Source organism: Podarcis gaigeae (assembly GCF_964106915.1).
Source record: "Podarcis gaigeae genome assembly, chromosome: 14".
Classification (NCBI taxonomy): Eukaryota; Metazoa; Chordata; class Lepidosauria; order Squamata; family Lacertidae; genus Podarcis; species Podarcis gaigeae.
The window spans coordinates 50,476,713-50,500,904 of NC_139690.1; the positions used below are offsets into that span (position 1 = coordinate 50,476,713).

General features: G+C 47.2%; 1 protein-coding gene and 1 long non-coding RNA gene across 5 annotated transcripts in view; one reads left to right on the top strand and one right to left on the bottom strand.

Moving 5' to 3' along the window:
* Positions 1-24,192, bottom strand: part of LOC310831366 — a 136,652-nt gene that overhangs the window by 106,331 nt on the left and 6,129 nt on the right. The gene's annotated exons all lie outside the window — the stretch shown is intronic.
* CHST12 (carbohydrate sulfotransferase 12) lies at positions 1,766-23,906 on the top strand. Of its 4 annotated transcripts, none has more exons than XM_083711700.1 (3): positions 1,766-1,880; positions 15,885-16,027; positions 22,147-23,906. In XM_083711700.1, exon 3 carries the CDS (start codon positions 22,250-22,252, stop codon positions 23,501-23,503), a length of 1,254 nt encoding a protein of 417 aa, XP_083567826.1. In that variant the 5' UTR covers positions 1,766-1,880; positions 15,885-16,027; positions 22,147-22,249; the 3' UTR covers positions 23,504-23,906. The 4 variants fall into 4 exon arrangements, with proteins under 4 accessions (XP_083567826.1, XP_083567828.1, XP_083567827.1 ...); XM_083711702.1 differs by lacking the exon at positions 1,766-1,880 and adding an exon at positions 1,883-2,532; XM_083711701.1 differs by lacking the exon at positions 1,766-1,880 and adding an exon at positions 13,940-14,298.

Sequence of the window (24,192 nt, forward strand, 5' to 3'; positions counted from 1 at the left end):
GGAATCCCAGCCTGCACAGGAGTCCCCGCCTCCAGGGCCAGCTGAACTGGGGCAGGGCCTTGATTCGGAAGCGCCTGCACCTGTGTCGGATCCTCAGGAGCAGACACCAGGTGATTCCACTCTGGCTCCAGAGGTGGTTGAGGACTCAGTGCCTGCAGGTGAGTCTCCCCCTGGGCCCAGTAACCCTTCAGCCTCTCCTGAACTGCAGAGACTCAGGGCAGAGAGGTGAAGGGAACTGGTTTGTCCCGGGAGGAGTGCTCGCCTTAAGGCCAGGAGAGGCGGGTCTCCTGGGGGCCAGGACCGCCCCTGGCCTCAGAGAAGATAAAGGCCAGTCAGCCCGGTCCCAGGTTGTGGGAGCAACGTCGTTGTTGAGTACCTGTTCCTGCCCGGACCCAGACCTGACTCTCCAGTGCTCCTGTCCCCGCCCGTCTTCCTGCTTCAGACCTCGTCCCGCTCCTTGTGAACTGATTCCAGGCTAGTGACCCAGGACCGGACTTTGACTACGCCAACGGTAACCTTCCCCCCAGGATCAGCACACATACCCTTAACAGAGGAACTGCTTTGGCTGGTTCAGAAGCCTCTTCCACTAGATTACAAGCAGGATTGGAAGGGACCCCAGGTATCCTCCAGACTGACACCCCCCCCCAAAAAAAACCCCTCTTTACAGTAGAATTTATCGCTGGGATGAAACTGTAGAAGCAAAGGCAAATGAGCTGCTTCTCCCTCTGGCTGGAGATCATGACCTGAGTCAAACCAAGTGGTTCTGCCCTCATGCTTGGAAAGGCATTTCCACATAAGAAACCCGCCTAAAGACAATCCATAGTGCCAGAATTGGGGGGGGGGGGGCTTGTGCAAAGCAAGCACTTTCCAGAGAAAGTGAGAACGATGGAATTTAGGGGAGCACGGTGCCCTTTGCTGGTTTCGCAGACTCTGGGAGATGGTTTGCCATGGTACCCTCTGGAGGAGCCCCACCCCAAACATTTGTAAATCATTTATAAATAAATCAGAGCAAGAGACAGTCAAACATGGTGGCCACAGGGTCACCCAAAAACCCAACGTTGTCTGATCCCCCCACTGCAAAACTTCTGCCAAAGTGTGGCATCAGTTTGGATTAGATAAGAAAATGATTACAGTACTAAACTTTGGCACCAGTTTCGGAGGGATCCCAGGTTTTGGGGTTCATAGTTAATGAAGCTGCAACATTTTTTAAAACACGCACACACACATACATTGAATTTCTCCTAGAAAGAGTAAATGTGAATTGCACGGGAGAACGCGGTGTTACAGGCCAGTAGTTTGTAAAGGTTTTCTACAATCAAGAGGTATAAAAAATGTCGCGTAAGATCCTGCCCCCCTCAATACACTCAGGCATGGCAGCGCCCTTGCTGCATTTTCTGCAAAAAGTGTTAAACTGGTTTAATATGGAACACGCGTTGGCATCTTGATGCTGCCAGTTGCTTCATGCGGACGCTGCAAAACGACAGAGCAGCATCGATCCCGCAATAAACCCTCATCATCCGGACTCGTCCGCCTCCGCCTCTTCCAAGCCCCTTCCTTCCTCTCCAACCCTCGATTTCCATGCGGGGATCCTCCGGTGACGCGTAGGTTCGCCCCGTCCCCCGGCGCGCGCGATCCAAGGCCGGCGAGGCGCCCCCTGTTCGGCTGGGAGGGGCTGCCAGGCGCCTGCGCTCCGTTGCTCGCTCGGAGCCCCCCCCCGGGCCGGCCTTCTCGCGAGACGGGGCGGCGCCGGCCGAGCCGGAGGTGGAGCGGCTGCCGGGCGGGCGGGCGCGCTGTCTGGCTGGCTGGCCCAGGGAGGGAGGCAGGCAGGGAGGCGCCTCGGCGGCGGGAGGTTCCGCTGGCCCAGCGGCACCGGGCAGGAGGTGAGATGGGCACCGGCGCTCGGGGGAGCCGTAGGCGGCGCTGGGCGCGGCGGGGCGCGCTGGTGGGGCAACTGATCCGGGTGGGCGCTGCGCGTAATGCCGGCTGGATGGAGGAGCCACCGGGCTTTTCTTTTCCGGGGTGGGGCGCGGGTGGGCTGAGCGGAGAGATGCTGCTGCCCCCCAACTCCCCCGGCCCCGAGCTCTCACCCACGTGGATGCGCGGGGCTGCCCGGTGACCAGGAGGAGGGCGCGCGTCTCCGTCCAGCCCGTGCGCAACGGGGCAGGAGGCGCACGGCAGCCGGCCGGGTTCCGCGGGACGGGCCCGGCTCCCCGTCCCCAGAGGGCTGCCGAAGGTCACGCCGCGCGCCAGGGGTGGCGAGGGGGTGCTGCTTCTCCTCGTCTCGCCCCCCGGGACTTGGAGAGGCTGCCCGAGTCGCGCGCCGCGATGGGGCGGGAGAGGATTTCCTCCCGCGCCGAAGCGCGTTTGCGAAAGACCCGTCTGAGTCTTCGGGATTAGGAGGAAAGACCTCCTTGTTTTAATTCGGATTTTTTTTATTATCGCGGTCACTTCGTTCTCGGTTGATATCTGCGCTCAAAAGGAAGACGGGGCATCATTTCTTCCCCCGCTCAGGTCGCCTTTGCAAGTTGCCAGGTAGCCGAACAGACACCTGTGGACACACTTAGATAGCAGCCGGCGATGGGCAGAAGCAGCACCTGGTGCTGGCTTTGTGCTTTGGTTTCTGTGGACTTCGCTTCTAGTTTGCTGGTTCTAGTTTTCCTTCTGTTTTTTTAATGGGAAATGCGACTGCATTGTACCACATGAAGTTAGGAGTGGTCTTTTATTGTTATTACTTTAAGACTCATAAACAGCTTCGTCCCCCAGATGTTAGATTAGGATCAAAGATATCTGTGAGCATATCATATGTTTAAAGCAGACAACACATCCAATTAGTGCCTGGAAACTATAGTTTGACAAGAGTGCTGGGAATTGTAGATCTGTGAGGAGGTAAACTACAGTTCCCATTATTAGGGGGGCAGGTGTGTGGTGTGTACAGGGCCTCTGACTGATTCAAAGTAGATCAGCAACATTTTATTACTTCCGGTTCTCTAACAGTGAAATTTACTCTCTGTTCTCTGATTCTAAGGCTTTTGCACCTGGCTCTGTGTAGTGAATATTGGGGTGCTTGTAAAAAGCAAAGTAGATCCCCACAAACCCGAAGTCTGCTCACCCCTGATATAGACAACTGTTAATATTTGATTATTATCATTATCATTCTTATTAATTAGCTGCCCTTAATTCTGAGGTCACAGGGTGGGTTACAACACCAGAACACAATACAGTGGTACCTCAGGTTAAGGACTTCGTTCTGGAGGTCTTTACTTAACCTGAAACTGTTCTTAACCTGAAGCACCACTTTAGCTAATGGGGCCTCCTGCTGCTGTTGTGCGATTTCTGTTCTCATCCTGAAGCAAAGTTCTTAACCTGAAGCACAATTTCTGGGTTAGTGGAGTCTGTAACCTGAAGCGTATGTAACCTGAGGTACCACTGTAAATGATAACCCAGATTCACTGTGACAGAGCAGCATTTCTGAGAGACGACACAGTGGGCAGCAGGGTGGGGCGTCTCCATTCACCCCAGGGCAGCATTCCCTAATGGACAGCCTCCTGGTGGTCACATGCCAGTGGTGGGCGGGGCCAGAGGAAACAAAATTGGGCAGGGCACAAAACCCACAGATTCCTGTGCACATGTATCTCCATTGAGACAGGCAAATTCAAGGACCCCAGCCAACCAGGTGTGGAGCAGGGTTAGTGCAAGGTATGTACTGGGAAGAGTCCCGGGGGCCACATAGGAAGCCCTGGAGGGCCGCACCTGTCCCCAGACCTCAGATTTCTCCAACCCTGGTGTGCAGCACAGTGCTCCCTGTGAAACTTTGCTTGGCTCTCGACTCATTTAATTGAACATTTATAAGCCCAGCTAACTTAGCATGCTATGCGAAGTTGGGGGCTTTTGGAAGCTAGGGGCTGTTTCCATAGAATGAGGGAGGCTTGGGAGTTTGTTCGGGGTCTTTCTAGAGTAAGAGCGGCTGGCTGTAGGTTCGATTGTGGTGGGTCCCACTTTGAATTGTGCTGGGGGTGGATGCTTCCAACCTGTTTATGAAGTTCAGGCTTGGTGGCTGGTTCCTTGGTGCTGGTGGCGCTTGTTCCACTTGTCGGCAGTTGGTGTCTTATGGAGAAATATCCCCCTTCCCCTTTTTCTTTTTTGTTCTGGTAGGCCTAGAAATCCTTTTGTGGTTAGCAATAGCCAAAGCTGACTCAGGCATCTGCCTAGCTATCTCCTCTGAGTCGGACTGAAAATCAATGAGAATGTGAAATTAGGAGTGTTAAAATGAGAACTGGTGCGTAAGCAGTAATACCTCTTATGTGCTCAGGGGGAAAGGGCTTCCCCCACTCTCAATTTGCTTCCAAGTGAGAGGTGTCGGAAACAGAGTTTAGCATCCTGCAGTTTCCCTCTCCATCTGCCATGTGGACCCTCAATAAACCCGTGCAGCTCCCATGTGGCTACCAGGGACTGCATATTCTAACTCGGTGTATCTGAGCCAGTGTTAGAAACAGCTATAAAATCTAGGAGCCAAATGGCACCTTAAATCTAGGTTATGGCTGCCACAAGGATACACCCATTTTGTGTGTGTGCAGGATTACGAAGGTCTGTGGGGAAGTGCGGCACCCAAAGACACACGTCTTTGGATGCTGTGCTGCCACGTGAATCAGCTGGTTTGCGGGGCAGCGCAGCACCAAAAGAAGCGTATCTTTTGGGGCTGTGCTGCCCAACAGACCAGCTGAGTGGTGCAGCACCGCAGCCACACCAGCCAGCCAAACCTGGCGACCAGACACCTCCACTTCCTCGCAAAAGGCCGGTCACCTGTTGCAAAATGCAACTGGTGCCCAGCTAATTTCAAACACTGATGAGCAAAAACTCTGGGTGGGCAACGAGTCTGATGAGCGGACGTAACCCCGCACTTTCTTGGAATTGCTTGTCATGCAGAGGCTGAAAAGAGTTTTGCTGTAGCAAGGAGCTCAACATGGAAAGTTGCGACATTAGCTCCAGGCTGTGGCTTCTAATGTCTAAGAAACTGATAGATGGTGGAATGATGAACATCACTCATTCCAGATGCTGCCAGGGGTGTTGCATGAGAGCTCGTAGCAGGGCAGTGGTTTCAAGGTGGCCTGTAAATTAACATGGTTGTAATAATCCCATTGATTATTATTATTTTTTAAAGAAGCATGTACAGTCATACCTCTTGTTACGTTCGCTTCGGTTCAGGTTACGTTCTTTCAGGATACATCCCGCAGTGACCCGGAAGTAACGGAATGGGTTACTTCTGGGTTTAACTGCTCGCGCATGCACAGACGCTCAAAATGATGTCATGCGCAGAAGCAGCGAATCACGGCATGCACAGACGCGGGTTGCGTTCTGCTCATGTTGCGAACGGGGCTCTGGAACGGATCCCATTCGCAACTAGAGGTACCACTGTACAGTATTAGTCCACTGGTCACATTCACACTGTGCATTTGAAGCACTATGATACCACTTCAATTAATCAGGACTTCCCCCAAAGAATTCTGGGACTTGTAGTTTGAAAATGAGATCCTTAAATGGTCTAGCTAAGATTCCTGCATTGCAAGGGCTTGGGCTAGATGACCGTTGGGGTTCCTTCAAACTCCACACTTCTATGATTCATAAGTTCACATTTGCATTTGCAAAATGACTAGAGTCTGATCCAGGAGGCTCTGACCAGGATCAAGCAACAGGCTCTGAATTTTGACACTACGCATTTAATTTAGAATCATAGAATTGTAGAGCTGGAAGGGACCACAAGGGCCATTTATTGTCCAATGTGGGGCTCGATCCCACACAATCCTGAGATTAAAAGTCCATTTCTTTACCAAACGAGCTATTACTTGGATATTTATCTTGTAGCTTGACTCTTTTAGTAGGGCAGGTTGTGAAACTTGGGATGGAGTGAGGTTGCTGCAGTTACTTAGGGGAAGTGAAAAGGGGGAACTTGCAGAAGTGTTTCCTCCACGCTTGGATGAAAGAGTTGTGATATGGGGTGCAGAAACCAGAAGGTTAACGCTGCTTCTCCTGGGCAGAGTACATAACAGCCCCCATATCTAGGTTGCACAGACAACTTCCTTGAAGAAAAGAAAGAATGTGTTCCTATTATGACATATTCTGGAGGCAGCGATGCTTCTGAATGCCAGTTGGTCGAAACCACAGGAAGGAAGAGTTGGCCTTAGGACATCTGATTGGCCACTATGAGGACAGAATGCTGGCCCTAATAAAACAACAACAACACACAAGATACACAATAATTTAAAATATTGTACAGTCATACCTCATGTTACGTTCTTTCAGGTTACGTCCCGCAGCGACCCAGAAGTACCGGAAAGGGTTACTTCCGGGTTTTGCCGCATGCGCAGAAGCGCAAAATGACATCACACGCATGCGCAGAAGTGGCGAATCGCAACCCGCGTGTGCGCAGACGCGCCACTGCTGGTTGCACTCTTTTCATGTTGCAAACGGGCCTCCGGAACGGATCCCGTTCGCAACCAGAGGTACCACTGTGCTCTTATTACAGTATTGTTGATTTCAGCCGTGAGCTGCATTATAGGTCACTGTCCGACTGAAATGTGAGATAAAGAAAGATAAATCTGTACCTATAGCTGTCTTCTTTGACGATCCCTTGTAGTCAAGTAAGATTGTCTTCTATAAACACTGTTTTAACAGTTACAGATAGGTAGCTGTGTTGGTCTGCCATAGTCAAAACAAAACAAAAAAATTCCTTCCAGTAGCACCTTAAAGACCAACTAAGTCAGTTCTTGGTATGAGCTTTCGTGTGCATGCACACTTCTTCAGATACACAGTTTTAACAGTGAGTCCGTAAGTGGCTGTGGAGGCCAATTCTGGATCCACATGTCCTTCCGCAGTGGGGACATATGTTTCCGGGCAGGAGTTGATCACAGTGAGGGTTTGCCAAGCGTGCCTTCCTCTTAGCACGTTTCTCCCTTGCGTCCTGAGTTCAAGTTTCTTTAAAGCCCATGACACCTTTGGTAAAGGCTGTTCTCCAATTGGAGCGCTCGCAGGCCAGTGTTTCTCAATTCTCGGTGTTTATACTACAGTGTCCGGCTGAAAGTTGAGATAAAGAAAGAAGTAGTAAATCTGTAGCTATAACTGTAAAGCAGTCGGTGCCCTTGGGATATTATTGGACTGCAAGTTCCATCATTCTTGGCTATTGGCTGCTGGGGCTTCTGGGAGCTGAAGTCCTACAAAATTTGGAAGGCAAGCATATTGGCAGGCCTTGTCCGTAAACATAAATGCAGCCAGTGACTACGGAGTGGAAAATTTGTATGACTGTGGAATTTTTCTGTGGAAACATTTCCATGAATTGTTGCCTAAAATTCATTAGTGACATAATAAATAACAAAAATTGAAAAAGTGTTTTGCGGTCCCTTAAGGACATTCATTTTACTACAACAAAGTGCTCAGGGGTAGCATATTATGGGATGAGCTTTCATGGAGTCAACAGTTCAGTGCATGACTTGTTATCCTGTGTTACACTTGGCGGGAGAGGAATTGTAAGCTGCGAGATAAGAGGAGAATGAAATGCGGATTGTACCATCTGTGACAACCACTAACAGTGGCAATTTTGCAAAATGTTGGTAGTAGATAATTTGCAGAGCACTGGTGTCGATAGCACAAGCGTCCTTGCATCGATAAGCCAATAAGCACAGAGAGCATAATAAAAATCCAAGCTGTTGATTCAGCCCACGAGCAAACTTATTCAGCAGGGGGCCGGTCCACTGTCTCTCAGACCTTGTGGGGGACTGGACTATATTTTTTGGGGGGAAATGAACGAATTCCTATGCCCCCCAAATAACCCAGGGATGCATTTTAAATAAAAGGACACATTCTACTCATGTAAAATCACGCTGATTCCCAGACCGTCTGCTGGCCGGATTTCGAAGGCGATTGGGCCGGATCCGGCCCATGGGCCATAGTTTGCCTACCCATGATCTTGACAAATCTTAGTTCGGGTTTTAATCTCCCTTTGAAGTTCATTGGTTCAAGGATGACCACTTTAGTTATACAGTGGCCTGGGAGGTTGATGTGTTTGGATTTATGGATATTGATGGTGTCAGATTTGTGTACTCTCTTGCATATAGAGTCTGGCCTGTTTGTGATATGTCGTATGCAGAAAGGAAATTAATTTCAGACCGATAGTGGAATATACACATTAGAAGGTGGGTCTGTGAATGAAACCCTGATGCAATGGATGATGTTGTTAAATCCACAGTAGACACAAGAATGATTTAGCATCTGGATCTGAACTGTTTTAAAGTTGTCTGTGACTTCTTTCATGTGACTTGAAAGCACGCAAAAGTATTTAGGCATGCTAAGATGCCTTCCATGTATATATTTGGGTTTCTGTCTCATACTATGTGAACAAATATCCCAGTAACTTCCAAGTGATTGCGTGAATAGGTTTCATTATAATGTTTTAAATCACATTTAAGCACATTTATTGACAGCCCCATCAATCATTTTTTCTGGCTAGGGAGAGAACTTTTTCAAGATTTTATCCAGCATGTAAAATTGGCATGCAGCACTTCTTAAAAGTTTTAATCCAAAAGTCTGAGTGGTGCAATGCCTTTATTGGAAGCAATTCAAATGTCCCAATGTAGAGGCAGATTTTTAAGTTCAAGAGGCTAGAAACATGTAGAACATCTTTCTTATGTAACCAGTGTGGTGCAATGGTTGGTCTAGACAGCTGGGAGACTTGGGTTCAAATCTCTATTCAGCCTTGAAGCCAACTTGGTGACCTGGTGGAATTTGCTGCCAAGGAGTGTGGTGGAGTCTCCTTCTTTGGAGGTCTTTAAGCAGAGGCGTGACAACCATATGTCAGGAGTGCTCTGATGGTGTTTCCTGCTTGGCAGGGGGTTGGACTCGATGGCCCTTGTGGTCTCTTCCAACTCTATGATTCTATGATTCTGTGACCTTGAGTGAGTCATCATTTCTCAGCCATGGCTACCTTTCAGGGTTGTTGTGAAGATAAAATGGGGAGGGGAAAACCGTATATGCCTCCTTGGAAGAATGATGGGGGTATAAATGGAAGAATAAAAACAGAAAATAAAACAGAAAAGGCAAGACAAAATAAAAAAATTCCTTCCAGTAGCACCTTAGAGACCAACTAAGTTTGTTATTGCAATGAGCTTTCTTGTGAATGCACACGTCTTCAGATACACTGAAACAGAAGTCAGAAGACCCTTATATATAGTGAGAGGGTGGGGAGGGGTATCACTCAGAAGGGTGGTGGGAATGGGTGATTGACAGCAGGTGGTGCTGTGGTCTAAACCACAGAGCCTAGGGTTTGTTGATCAGAAGGTCGGCAGTTCGAATCCCCACAACGGGTTGAGCTCCCGTTGCTCGGTCCCTGCTCCTGCCCACCTAGCAGTTCAAAAGCATGTCAAAGTGCAAGTAGATAAATAGGTACCGCTCCGGCGGGAAGGTAAACGTGTTTCTGTGCGCTGCTCTGGTTCGCCAGAAGCGGCTTAGTCATGCTGGCCACATGACCCGGAAGCTGTCTGTGAACAAACGCCAGCTCCCTCGGCCAGTAAAGCAAGATGAGTGCCGCAACTCCAGAGTCATTCGCGACTGGACCTAAGGTCAGGGGTACCTTTACCTTTACGGTGCTACTGGAAGGAATTATTTTATTTTGTTTCGACTATGGCAGACCAAAACGGCTACCTACCTGTAACTAGAAAATGAAAGGAGAGAGAAGAAGCTGAGTGTGATGTAAAAGACTGCAATCTGTAATAGTTTTGAAATGACAAGCAGAAAGGATAGGTGCAAAACAGATTCAGGTTCCAGTTGATTTATATGATTGGGGGGGGGGGGGAATCCTGGTTCAAAACTTTCCAGAAAGCCTGCACCACCAAATGCAATAAGGCTCATTTGCTCACTGGTGTTTGCACAGAGTGGGGAACAGTTTATGGTCTGTTTGTCTGTTGACAGTGGCCTGCAAACCTCCTCTTTCAGCCCCTCCTCAGGTTCAATGTTTTTTGCTTGGCCTCTCCTGAGTCATTCATCATGTTCCCCCAGTGTCTTCCGAGGCAAGTGAACCAAAGTTCTTAGCCAAGAAAAACCAGATTGACTGTGCCCACTGAGCAGATTTACTTTTCGTTAGAAATTATAGGCTGATCTCACTATTAAATAATGATTATAAATTATTTGCCAATATATTGGCAAATCGATTAAAAGCAGTACTAAAAGACCTAATTCACCAAGATCAAGCTGGCTTTCTTTTTTCTTTTTTCTAATTTTTTAAAATTAATTTTCTTTTCCATCATTACAAACATCTTGTGGGAATGTTCTGGGGTGCAGGAGAGGATATATTGACTAATTATATCTGTCAGGGGTTCAGAAGGAGAGACACAGGAGGGGGAGCAAATGGAGAGTGAGGAGGAGGAGTACGAGGGGGGCGCAGGCAGTGACAGTGGCCAGAGTTATTCCACAAGCCTCTCTAGCGAATCGGAGGACTCACAGAAGGGAGCGCCGGTGGCCAGAGCAAGGGAGATTCCAAGGGAGAAACCTCAAGAGGGAGGGGCCAGCGGGGAGTCCCTGAACAGCAGCTGGAGATCAGGGCCAGCGTCTCCACCAGAGCGCAGTGGGGAGGGGGAGTCCCAGGAGTCGGGACCAGTGTCCTCACCACCAGAGGGAGGAGAGGAGTCAGGTTTGGCAACACCCACATCAGGAAGCGGGGAAACGGTCAGAAGGAAAGTCACCGGCTGGGCGCGCGCGCCAAGTTCAAATGTACAGGAGCGCGGCACAGCGGGGAGCCCGGGAAGGGAGCCAGGTCCTAAAGCCCGCCGGAGGGAGGGGCAAGACTCAGGAGGCTCCGCGTCAGAGGAGTCCAGGAAGGAGGGAACCCCAGAGGGCAGAAGGACCCAACGCAGGAAAGAGCAGCGCAAGAGGTGGAGCCGGGCTAGAATCTTAAACTGGTGTGGGTGGAGCAGTGAGTCAGAGGGGACTTAGCCGGTCTAGCGTTAAGACGTGGGCCTGCGCGCCCAGAGCTTGGAAATGGAAACTAAACTTCAATAAAGACTTTTGTATATAATATCCACTGGGCGTTGGTCCTCTGTGAGCTGGGACCTAGCGGCAGTCCTGACAATATCCTTATCCAACTTGTACTAACAAGTTCCCAAAATATCAGCAGAGTTTATAGACATTCCCCTTTAAGTACGCAACGGTAACGCTTGCACAGGTTCGCTAGAACCTCTATAATAATTACTCTGGTAATTTCCCCTTTGTTCCCTCTTAAAATACAAGACACGACACAGTCTTTATAAAAGTATAAAAGAGTTTACTCACGTTCTGTTCACAATATGATCCCAGAAGGTAGGCAGGCTTAAAAAGGTTACATACACTTAGAAACTATCTTATAGGAAGATAGTACTGTCCTCTCTTGGCTGAGAGCCAAGAGGGCATGTTGCTCCTTCAGAAGATGAAGATGGCAGAGAGGCAAGAGGCAAGAGAGAATGGCTGCCTGCCCTGTGCTTTTATCATTTACCTGCACAGGTGAGGCCACACCCACCTCTGGTCACATGCGGAGGAAGTCCGTCCCCAGGAAGTTTACCTGCTTGCTGGACAGACATCCCTCCCCATGTTCTAACATGTACACTCTAGGAATGTTGTCATTGACTGCTCCTGTGTTTACATCCCACACATCTCATATCAATAACATACATATCAAGCTGTCTTTCTACCTGGTCGACAGATGAAAGATAATATAAGGAATATAACAGACATAATAGAGTATCTGGAGGCCAGGAACGAAAAGCAAGCGGCTGTGATGTTTATTGACGCAGAGAAGGCTTTTGATAATGTTTCTTGGACTTTCAGGAAAAAGACAATAGAAATGATGGGGTTAGGAGAGTCAAATGATGGGGTCACGAAGAGTCGTACACGACTAAACGACTAAACAACAACACCTAACGCTTGGTGTCCAATGATGTTGAATGTTGGAAGATTCAGGATGGATCAAAGAAAACGCTTCATTGCTCAGTGCATGGTTAAACTGTGGAACTCACTTCCTCGGGAGGGAGTGATGACCACCAACTTGGATGGCTTTAAAAGCAGATTAGACACATTCATGGAGGTGGAGTCTATCATTGGCTACTACTAGCCTTGAGAGGTACGCTCTGCCTTCAGAGTTAGAAACTGTAAATGCTACTAACTGCAGGTTGCCACCGGAGGAGATTTGCTCCTGCTCTCTGCTTTCCCACAGGCATTTGGTTGGCCACTGTGAGAACAGGATGCTGGACTAGACGGGTCATTGGCCTGATCCAGAAGGTCTCTTCTGACGTTCTTGCTCTCTCATCTGTCCCTTCCAGAGGACTGGCTAAGCATCATCAGAGCACATTTTGTACTCTTGGGTATTAAGAGCAACGTAGGAAACTGCCTTCTTCCAAGTCAGATCCTTGGTGCATCTAGCACAGTATTGTCTACACTGACTGGCAGCTGTTCTTCAGGGTTTCAGATGGAGAGTCTATCCCAGATGCCAGGGGGAAAGTGGATGGTTCAGATTTGCAATGGACAATTTATGGAGAAGAACAGACCTTTTAGAGGTTTTAAGCTGTGTTTAATGCTTGGTCTGGGTGGAGTAGTTGAGTGTGGGTAAGTCTGGGGCTCTGCAAAGGAATGTAGCCAGCTCCAGGGCTCCAGTTAAAGTATATTTATTGAAGAAGTAAGGCACACACAAAGAGAAATAGAAACTGGCAATTAAAGAAAAAAACTGCACTGAACAGGAAACATAAAGTCCTTGTAAGAGCCCCCGTCGCAGAAGATCTTACAGGAGGAACTTGGGTCCTGGGAGCACAGTTCCTGGTTTGTTTTTATTTCACGATGTGTTTTGTGTTCTCTTTGGTATTTTTATGTTATGAACCGCCCTGTGGTCTTTGGATATACTGTTAATAATAATAATATTAATAAAGATAATAATAATAGTTGCGTGAGAGGAGAAGGGAGATGCTTCTCTCTTGCAGCAACATGGAGGGCAAAAAACATTAGGAAGCTGACTTTTTATTTAACAATTCAAGAAGGGAGGAGTGGCGGGGAGAGAGGTAGCTGGTTAGGAAGAGAATACCCTAACATGTGGCCCAGTAGTGATGTATGGAAGTGAGAGCTGGACGTTAAGAAGGCTGATCGCTGAAGAATTGATGCTTTTGAATTCTGGTGCTGGAGGAGACTCTTGAGAGTCCCATGGACTGCAAGAAGATCAAACCTCTCCATTCTGAAGGAAATCAGCCCTGAGTGCTCACTGGAAGGACAGATCCTGAAGCTGAGGCTCCAATACTTTGGCCACCTCATGAGAAGAGAAGACTCCCTGGAAAAGACCCTGATGTTGGGAAAGATGGAGGGCACAAGGAGAAGGGGACAACAGAGGACGAGATGGTTGGACAGTGTTTTCAAAGCTGCCAGCATGAGTTTGACCAAGAGGCAGTGGAAGACAGGAGTGCCTGGCGTGCTCTGGCCCATGGGGTCACGAAGAGTCGGACACGACTAAATGACTAAACCACAAACAATGGAGCATAGTGGTTAGATTGTCAGAGTAAGACCTGAGTTCAAATCCCCCGCTCAGCCACGAAGCTCACTGGGGTGACCTCGGAAGCCAGAAGAAGAGGAGTTTGGATTTGATATCCCGCCTTTCACTCCCTTTAAGGAGTCTCAAAGCGGCTAACAATCTCCTTTCCCTTCCTCCCCCACAACAAACACTCTGTGAGGTGAGTGAGGCTGAGAGACTTCAGAGAAGTGTGACTGGCCCAAGGTCGCCCAGCAGCTGCATGTGGAGGAGCGGAGACGCGAACCCGGTTCCCCAGATTAGGAGACTACCTAATTATACAAGAATATGTATAATTGTAAGAAGTCAAGTCATGATGTAAAAAAATACCTGTGAGTAATAAAGGAAAAACTAATAAAAAACAAAAATTCCACCCCTAACCATGGGGGCGGGGTTGTGCGGAGAGCTCCTACTTGCCTCTGCCCCATCCTCTCATTCCAGAACAGCTGCACAACTTTAAAACGGCATTTGTTTTTCGGCATTGCTCCTGAGAGTCAGCTGATGGCGCCCCTCCCTTCCTAGCAGCTGGCAGAGGCACATGTGCAGACAGGCTTGTAAAAGAGGTCTGTCAGGCGGAGGCGACGCTGGAAAAAGTTGCTGCTCTCTCCTTTTCATAAGGGCTTTGCAAGGGAGCGGCTCGGTTGCGAAGGACAACGGTCAGTGTCTATAGAGGAGGGCTGCTTGTTCCAGAGGTCTCCTTGCCCCCCCCAACCTGCCACGTTTTCCAGAGACCGAAAAAGGTTACGTCAGCTGCCTCCCCCCCTCCTTTTGCCTTGGGGAGCTGCACCATCGCTGTTTAAATGGGGCTCTCGCCTCGAAAACGTTGCGTGCCGAAAGGACCAGCAGCGAGGGCATGAAAGGGCAAGCAAAATGGCCAAGTGGGTGGAGGGAACCCCCCCCTTGGGGGATGGTTGCAGTATTTTGGGGCTTTTCTAGAGGAAATGAGAGTCGGAGGAGTTGGAGTTTATAAAATTGTGCGTGGCACGGTATCAAAAGCTCTTCTCTTCCTCTCTCGTAACGCTTGAATTTGCGGGCATCCATTGAAGCCGAATGCTCGAAGATCCAGGGCAGGTTTTAATAAAAGTCCATCTTCGCGCTGCGCATAGTTAAACTGTGGAACTCCCTCCCACAGTTTTGACCGTGTTGACCACCAACTTGGATGGCTTTAAAAGAAGCTTTGACTTTTAGAAGACGTCTGAAGGCAGCCCTGTGTAGAGAAGTTTTCAATGTTTGGCATTTTGCTGTGCTTAATGTTTTAACTTGTTGGAAGCCAACCCAGAGTGGTTGGAGCAACCCAGTTAGATGGGTGGCATATTAATAACAACAACAATATTGACATATTTGTGGGCTGTCAATGGCTAGAGGCCGTGTGTCTATATATTCTTCCTTCGTTACTGGGAGTAGCAATGCATATGGATGATGGTTGCTGGGAAACACAGGAGAAGAGAGCGATTCTGTGCTCTGATCCTGTTTGTTGGTTTCCCAGGGGAAATCTGAATGGCCACTGTGAGAACAGGATGCTGGACAAGGTGAGCCATTGGCCTGATCCAGCCAGCTCTTCTTATGCAGATTTATATACTTAACCAAACTCTAATTGCTCTCCCATCCTTCCTCTGGCACCGTTGCATAAAGAGCCAGCAATAGTGGTTAGTGAGCTGGATTTAGGCTGGGTTCAAACTGGCTTGTTGGTCTTGTGCCAACCGCTAACTCTCAGCCCAGCCAAACCCATAGGGTTGTTGGTTATGATGAGAAAAGTGGGGTGAACTGTGAGCTCATTCTCAACTCCTTGGAAAAAATAGAGGGTTTGTTTGTTTGCTTGTTTAAGAAAAACATGGAATACTTTGGTTATCAAGCCAAAAAATACCTTCAGAATGGCATACACAGAAATGGCGAAATTTACCGGAAGAATAAGAAATCAAGATAACAAACTTTTTAAAATAAAAGAATGGAAATGGTTTATCGAATATTTACAGATAAGATCATTGGCAGGATTATTGTAATAACCTGCAGTTTTATAAAAGTATATCTTTAAAGTAGATGAGTAAATGAGCAAATTAAGTTAATTTGCATATGCAGAGGATATTAAAAATAAATTTAAGAAACCGCAGAAAGAGGGGGAAGGAAGGAAGTCAAGTTTTGAAATGTTAAAATGATTGTAGTATTAGTGAAAGGTATAAACTTGGAAAGTATAAATAAAATTTGAAAAACAAACAAAGACTTCAGGGATACAGTTTCACACCAGCCCTTGTACGTTAGGAACTCGGAACACTGCTTTATACTCAGGGTGACCCTTGATCCCTTTATCCCAATATTATCTGTTCCGCAGCTAATCTCCCGGGCAGAGAAGTCTTTCCTGGTTCCTCATCCTTTCTGGAGATGCCAGCGATTGAACCTGGGACCACCTGCATGCAGAACATAAAGCATTACGACGGATGCTCCTGATGAATAGAAGAAGCTGCCACATACCAGGTCAGATGATGTGTCCATTTACAGTGGGGCCCCGCAAGACGGACGCCTCGCAAGACGGAAAACCCGCTAAACGAAAGGGTTTTCCGTTTTGGAGGTGCTTCGCAAAACGAATTTCCTATGGGCTTGCTTCGCAAGACGAAAATGTCTTGCGAGTTCCTGCGGGGTTTTTTCCTCCCCCCCCTTTTTCTAAACCACTAAGCCGCTTATCAGCTGATCCGCTAAGCCGCTTAACAGCTGATCCGCTAAGCCGCTTAACAGCTGATCCGCTAAGCCGCTTAACAGCTGATCCGCTAAGCCGCTTAACAGCTGATCCACTAAGCCGCTTATCAGCTGACCCGCTAAGCCGCTAAGCTGCTTATCAGCTGACCCGCTAAGCCCCTAAGCCGCTAATAGCGCTAATCCGCTAATGGGCTTGCTTCGCAAGACGAAAAAACCGCAAGACGAAGAGACTCGCGGAACGGATTCTTTTCGTCTTGCGAGGCACCACTGTACTTCAGTATTGCCTCCTCTGGCTGGCAGTGGCTCTCTAGCCCATCAGGCTGCGGCTTGAGGTTCTCTTAACTGGAAGTGGAAGTCTTGACCTTCTGTAAGCTGGTCACGTGCTAAACCACTGGCCTGTGGTCCCTCCCCATTGCAGGGGTATCTGGGACATGTTCTAGGCTGGGCACTCAATACGGCCTCCGGTGACTCCTGAAGCTGCCCTATTCTTCAGAGTTCCTTCCTTCCTGTTCATTTTCTGCAGTTTTTAAAGTGTGTCTTCCCCTCTTTCTGTTGTAGTTTCAGGACAATTATTGGACGGATGGGCCATAATTTATCTGATAAAAATAAATGGGTGGTTTCTTTTAAAACCTTTCCCTGGTTGTATAGCTTATAATTGCATGGTTGACAATAAAAAATAAAAAAAATCCCCTCCCACGAGCTATCTGAGAGCAAATTGGTAGACTTCTGCCAGCTATGTATATATGTTTGTGTATGTAGCACACCAAAGCCAGAAAGGTGTTACTTTCACTTGCTTCTCAGACCTCTAGCTGTATTGGTCTGCTTTACTAAAATAAAACCCAGTGCACTTATTTGAAAGTAGCCTTGAAAGTTAAACTCAGTGGGGCTTACTTCTGAGTAGACCGGTATAGCATTGGGCATTCTATTCTGAAGTAGCCATGGTGGAAATTATAACAGAGAGGTCTTTAGTAACCCAGGACTCTTGTTTCTCTTGCTCCATCCATTGCTGGCCTTTGGCCTCTGAGTGCTTACCCTGAGGGAATGTGGCTTTTGACAGAATTAAAAGTTTCCATCCCCTGATGGAAAGTGCTACCAAACCCCTGGGGCCTCTGTCTTGTCTTGCGCAAGGCGAGAATTCCTCTTAAAACAGACATTTAAAAACCCAGACATATGCAGTTGTGGCTACGTGTTTGAAGGGAAATCAGTAGTAATGGCAAGTTGCTTGTCCATCACACCTGATTGTCTGTTGGAACAGGGATGACTAACCATTGGCCTTCCCGATGTTGCCGAACCCCAGCTCCCATCGTCCCTGACCATTGGTCATGCTTTGCTGGGGTTGATGGGAGTTGGAATCCAGCATCATCTTAGGAAGAACCATAGTATTGCAGAGTTGGAAGGGGCCACCAGGATCATCTAGTCCAACCCCCTGGAATGCAGGAAGCTTTTCCCCATCATAGGATTTGAACCTATAACCCTGAGGTTAAGAGTCACCGTAGGGGGCACACACTCCCTGGCCCTTGCCTTTGGGCCAGTCAGCATCTAAAGCAGCGGTTCTCAACCTGTGAGTCCCCAGATGTTGTTGGACTACAACTCCCATCATCCCTGAGCTCTGGCCTTGCTAGCCAGGGGTGATGGGAGTTGTAGTCCAACAACATCTGGGGACTCACAGGTTGAGAACCGCTGCTTTAGATGCTGATTGGCCCCAAGGCAAAGGGCAGGGTGCTGAAAAGCACAGTGAAGGCTCCTGGCTGACGTCAATTGGCAGGGAGTTCCAAAGTGTGAGGGCTGCCACACTAAAAGGTGATTTTCTTACAAATGCGAAAGAGGTCTTTTTTGGAGCTGTCAAGTGGGCAAATATGGGTAAGGGAATCTTCCATATACAGTGGTACCTCGGGTTAAGAACTTTGCTTCAGGATGAGAACAGAAATCAGCACCAGCAGGAGGCCCCATTAGCTAAAGTGGTACCTCAGGTTAAGAACAGTTTCAGGTTAAGAACGGACCTCCAGAGTGAATTAAGTACGTAACCAGGGGTACCACTGTATTGTATGAATTATACTCTTTAGCTTCCTTTTTAGTGTGTGTGTGTGTGTGTGTGTGTGTGTGTGTACACACACACACAAGATTTCCTTGGTTTACAAAAGTACATGCCTTGTCTGTTTTTTCAGGTTGTACAGTTTTCTTACAATTTAGTTGCAATTGTTGTAAATTGTAAGAAAACTGCCCAAAAACCTGCTCCGACCATAATGCTTTGAAAATGGAACTTAGACTAAATACAACCGGATCCTTCAGATGGAAAATGAATGACACCCTACTAAGGGATGAGAAGATTGTCAAGAAGGCCCAAAAAACTTTAAAGGACTATTTTGAGATAAATTTAAATACCACCGTGGAAAAAAGAATAATCTGGGACGCAAGTAAAGCAGTCATGAGAGGGTTTCTAATACAACAAAACACGATCAAGAAAAAACTCTGGAATGAAAAGAAGGAGAAGATATTGGAAAAAATAAGAGATGGAGAAAAAAAACTAAGATCCAGGCCCAAGTCGAAGGAAGTGCTGAGAGAAGTGAAATTTTTCCAAGCATAATATTTGAAATTGATAAATCAAGAGGTGGAATGGAGAATTAAACAAATGAAACAAAGATCTTTTGAATCAGCAAATAAGTGTGGGAAACTGCTAGCATGGCAGTTGAAAAAGAGACAAAAACTTAATACAGTTACAAATCTAGAGATTGAAGGGAGAATGGTACAGAAACCCGAGGAAATTAGAAAGTGCTTCCAGAGATACTTCAAAGAGCTTTATTCACAAGGGCCACAGAAAGATTCGGAGGTGGACCAATTTCTTAAAACCAACGGATTACAGAAAATACCTCAGGAAATGAGAACAACCCTGAATAGTAATATCACTCAGCAAGAAATTGAAAGCGCCATTCAGAACCTCCAATTAGGCAAATCTCCAGGCCCCGACGGACTTACCTCCAAATACTATAAGGTTTTGAAGGACTATTTGATACAACCTTTGTTGGAGGTTTGTAACCAGATTATGGAGGGGAGGAAGGCACCGGAAACGTGGAAAGAAGCTTTCATCACATTGATACCCAAACTAGAAACTGAAAAGACTCAGCTTAAGAACTACCGCCCCATCTCACTCCTAAATGTGGATTACAAAATTTTTGCAGACATTTTGGCAAGTAGGTTTAAAAAAGTGCTTAATGAAGTGATCCATAAGGACCAGGCTGGCTTTCTCCCTGGTAGGCATTTGTTTGGCAACACAAGAAACATTATTGACATTTTGGAGCTTTTACAAACAAAGCTAAACACTAGAGCGGTGCTAATCTTTATTGATGCGGAGAAAGCCTTTGACAATATTTCCTGGATGTTTATGAAGAAAAATTTGGAAGGGATGAGAGTGGGGCGGGGGTTTGAAAATGGAATAGAAGCAATATATTCAGAACAAAAAGCGAAATTGATAGTAAACAATGTGGTGACAGAGGAGTTTAAAATTGAAAAAGGGACACGGCAGGGGTGCCCCCTATCCCCCCTATTGTTCATTTCAGTTCTGGAGGTGCTATTGAACATGATTAGAAAGGACCGGTTGGTACAGGGAATTGAGGTCGGAGTGAAACAATATAAATTGAAAGCATTTGCAGATGACCTGGTATTAACACTGCAGGAGCCTGTCTCTAGTACTAAAAGAGTGTTAGAATTAATTTCGGACTTTGGTCGGGTGGCGGGATTTAAGCTGAACAAGCAAAAAACTAAGGTTATAGCAAAAAATTTGACAAGTACAGAAACAGATGAGTTTGTGAAAGAAACAGAATTAAATGTGGTTAAAAAAGTAAAATACCTAGGGGTGTATCTGACCTCCAAAAATTTGAATCTGTTTAAGGACAACTATGAGAAATGTTGGTCAGAAATCAAAAGAGATTTGGAAACATGGTCAAGATTGAAACTTTCCTTGTTGGGCCGAATAGCAGCTATAAAGATGAATGTATTGCCAAAAATGTTATTTTTGTTTCAGACCCTACAGATCGTGGACAAGGTGGAATGCTTTGGAAGGTGGCAGAAGGATATCTCTAAGTTTGTTTGGCAGGGCAAAAAGCCCCGAATAAAGTTTAAGATACTAACTGATGCGAAAGAAAGAGGGGGATTTGCCCTGCCAGACTTGAGGTTATATTACGAATCGGCAGCCTTCTGCTGGTTGAAAGATTGGATTTTACTGGAAAACACTGATGTCCTAGATCTGGAAGGGTTTGATAACGCCTTTGGGTGGCATGCATATTTGTGGTATGACAAGGTCAAAGTGCATAAACTGTTTAAAAACCACATTGTCAGGAGAGCAATTTTAATGGTCTGGACAAAATATAAAGACTTATTGGAGAGTAAGACTCCGAGGTGGCTCTCACCGGTGGAGGCCAAGGCACGTAAGAGACCTAATATGGAAGCCAATTGGCCTAAATATGAGGAAATTATTGAAAAGATTGGAGACAATTGGAGGTTGCAGAGCTTGGAAAAACTAAAAAACAAGGTGCGAGATTGGTTGCATTATGCACAAATTCAAGAGGTCTTTAAAGTAGACAAGAAGGTTGGATTCCAGGTGGAAAAATCGAAACTAGAGACAGAATTGTTAGAACCAAAAAGTAAACTACTTTCGAGAATGTATAACCTGCTGCTTAAATGGAATACTCAGGATGAGACAGTCAAATCCGCCATGATAAAGTGGGCGCAGGATTTGGGGCATAACATTATGTTTGAAGACTGGGAAAGGTTATGGAACACCGGAATGAAATTTACGGCATGTAGTGCCTTGAAGGAAAACATTATAAAAATGATATACCGGTGGTACATGACCCCAGTCAAGCTTGCTAAGATATATCACCTGTCTGATAATAAATGCTGGAAATGTAAAGAGGCGGAAGGGACATTTTTTCACCTCTGGTGGACCTGCCCGAAAGTGAAGGCCTTTTGGGAAATGATCCATAATGAACTAAAAAAGGTATTTAGATTTACCCTACCTAAGAAACCAGAGGCCTTCCTCCTGGGCATGGTGGACCAGAGAGTGCTTAAGAAGGACAGAACCTTTTTTATGTATGCTACTACAGCAGCAAGGATCCTGATTGCAAAATATTGGAAGACACAAGATTTACCCACACTGGAGGAATGGCACACGCAGTTGATGGACTATATGGAACTGGCCGAAATGACTGGCAGAATCCGAGACTTGGGAGAAGAAACATTCGAGGAGGATTGGAGAAAATTTAAAGACTATTTGGAAAAACATTATAAGTTGTATGAAAAAACTCACCTTCTAGGAAATTCTAGCTTCAGTAATGTTAAATTAAAGAAATGCAAATTAAGGTACAAGGAGTCAGAGATAGAATAATGAAACAACTTTATTGTGTTAAAATGAAAACGTACATGATTTGGGTCATAATTTATTTGAAATTGGGTAACATGATAAAAAGGAAGATACAATAAGTATTGAAACAAGTTAACAAATTGCAGACGTTATGCATCACAGAGAATGCAGGGTTGGGAGGACGTGGGGAAGTCCAACAGATTTGGAAAAAAGAGTAAGAAAAATTTGTAACTTTCTTTTTCTACTTTCATAATATGTTCTTTGTTCTTTTTTCTGTATTTCATAAAACTAATAAAAAATATTATATAAAAAAAAACAATTTAGTTGCAATTGTTGTGAGACATTAGTGTTGAATACAGTATAAGGCGGGGGAAGAAGGGGGGGATCTCTCTTCGGCTTCCTTGAATCACCCTCCCATATTTCCAATTTGGGTACTTCATTTTGAATGGCCCCTCCCCACTGCAGCCGCTCGCCTCTTCCGTTCTGTCTTTCTGACCATCTTGTGTGGAGAAGGAGACTAACCTTGTATTTGACTTCCTTACAGGTTCCCCACTGTCCTCAAACCACCATGCTGGCTCTCAGATATTTCCAGCAGAGCTGGAGGTGAGCGCGGCATGAGGTAGCCACTGCCGACGCCTCCGGCCAGAATGACCAAAGCACGCCTCTTCCGCCTCTCGGTGGTGCTGGGCTCCATCTTCATGATCCTGCTGATCATTGTCTACTGGGACAACGTGGGGACGGCCCACTTCTACTTGCACACGACCTTCTCCAGGCCTCACGGGGTCCTCCCCACCGTGTCCAAGGACGGAGGCCAAGACTCGATGTCGGACGTTGACGAGTTCTTGGAGAAGCTCCTGAGCTCTGACCTGAAACGCGATGTGGGTCTCGGTCAGAAGACAGAGCCGCCTGCCCCGCATGCCTCCGCGAGGCCCGTCGCCGGCAACTTGGAGGAGAACGTGAGGGGCTACGACTGGTCCACTCGTGACGCTGGCGAGATCTTGGACCAGGAGCAACTGCAGGCGGAGCGGCGCCGGACGCTGAGGGAGCTGTGCGCCAACTCCAGCTTCGCCTTCCCCACCAAGGAGCGCTCCTTTGACGACATCCCCAACTATGAGCTGAACCACCTCATCGTGGATGACCGCCACGGCGTCATCTACTGCTACGTCCCCAAAGTGGCCTGCACCAACTGGAAGCGGGTGATGATCGTGCTGAGTGAGAGCCTGATGGACCAGGGCGTGCCGTACGCAGACCCCTTGGACATCCCCCGCGAGCACGTCCACAACACCAGCACCCACTTCACCTTCAACAAGTTCTGGCGCCGCTATGGCAAGTTCTCTCGCCACCTCATGAAGATCAAGCTGAAGAAGTACACCAAGTTCCTCTTCGTCCGAGACCCTTTCGTGAGGCTCATCTCGGCCTTCCGCAGCAAGTTCGAGCTGGAGAACGAGGAGTTCTACCGCCGGTTTGCCATCCCGATGCTGAAACTTTACTCCAACCACACCAGCCTGCCGACCTCGGTGAGTGACGCCTTCGAGGCGGGCCTCAGGGTCTCCTTCTCGGACTTCATCCAGTACCTTCTGGACCCCCGGACCGAGAAGCTGGCCCCGTTCAACGAGCATTGGAGGCAGGTGTACCGCCTCTGCCACCCGTGCCAGATCGAGTACGACTTTGTGGGCAAGCTGGAGACTTTGGATGAGGATGCAGCTCACCTGCTGCAGCTCCTGAAGGTGGAACACCTTCTTCGCTTCCCTCCCAGCTACCGGAACCGGACAGCCAGCAGCTGGGAGGACGACTGGTTTGCCAAAATCCCCGTGGCCTGGAGGCGGCAGCTGTACAAGCTGTACGAAGCGGACTTCGTCCTTTTCGGTTACCCCAAGCCAGAAAGCTTGCTTCAGAACTGAGCGAGGCAGAACGGAGGGAAAGAGAGCATTTGAAATACCAAAATATCTCCTCTTCTTTTTCCAGAGCCCTTCCGTTGACATAACACAAGTGCAACTTTTTTCTATAGTCTTTTTTTAAAAAAACAAAACCACCCCATTGCTCGGACGCATGGAATCTCCCATTGCAGGAAGACTTTCCCCTTCCTCTCGTTCCGATTCATTTTATGAAATGTACCTTTTTTTCTGTTAGGATATAAGCTTGTCCACTCCACCAGCTGTATTCTTTCGGGTGCTTTTTATTAATGCATTTTTTAAATTAAAAGAGAGCACGAGAAAGAGAGAATATTAATATATTAAAATATTTAATACAAATCAGTGTTGTGGAATGGGAATAAAGGGGCGCACCATCTTTCGCTGCAACTGTTCAGCTGTGAGTGTCCGCTGGAATTTTTCTAGCTGGGAAAGGCAGCAAAGTCAAACACTGTAAGTGTGTTCAGGGGAGCAGGCTAGCTTCTCACAATACTTTTTGAAAAGAATAATGCAGGTACATTTTGCCTTGTACCTCGGGTTCTACAAATGCTAGAAACTCTCTCCTTGAATGAATCCTTATTGCTAAAAGCTATAAGCCGTCCCAATTGGTCCCAATGCGTAGGACACAAATAATTGATTTAAAAGCGAACAGCAGCAGCAGCAAAGCAAACATACAAAAA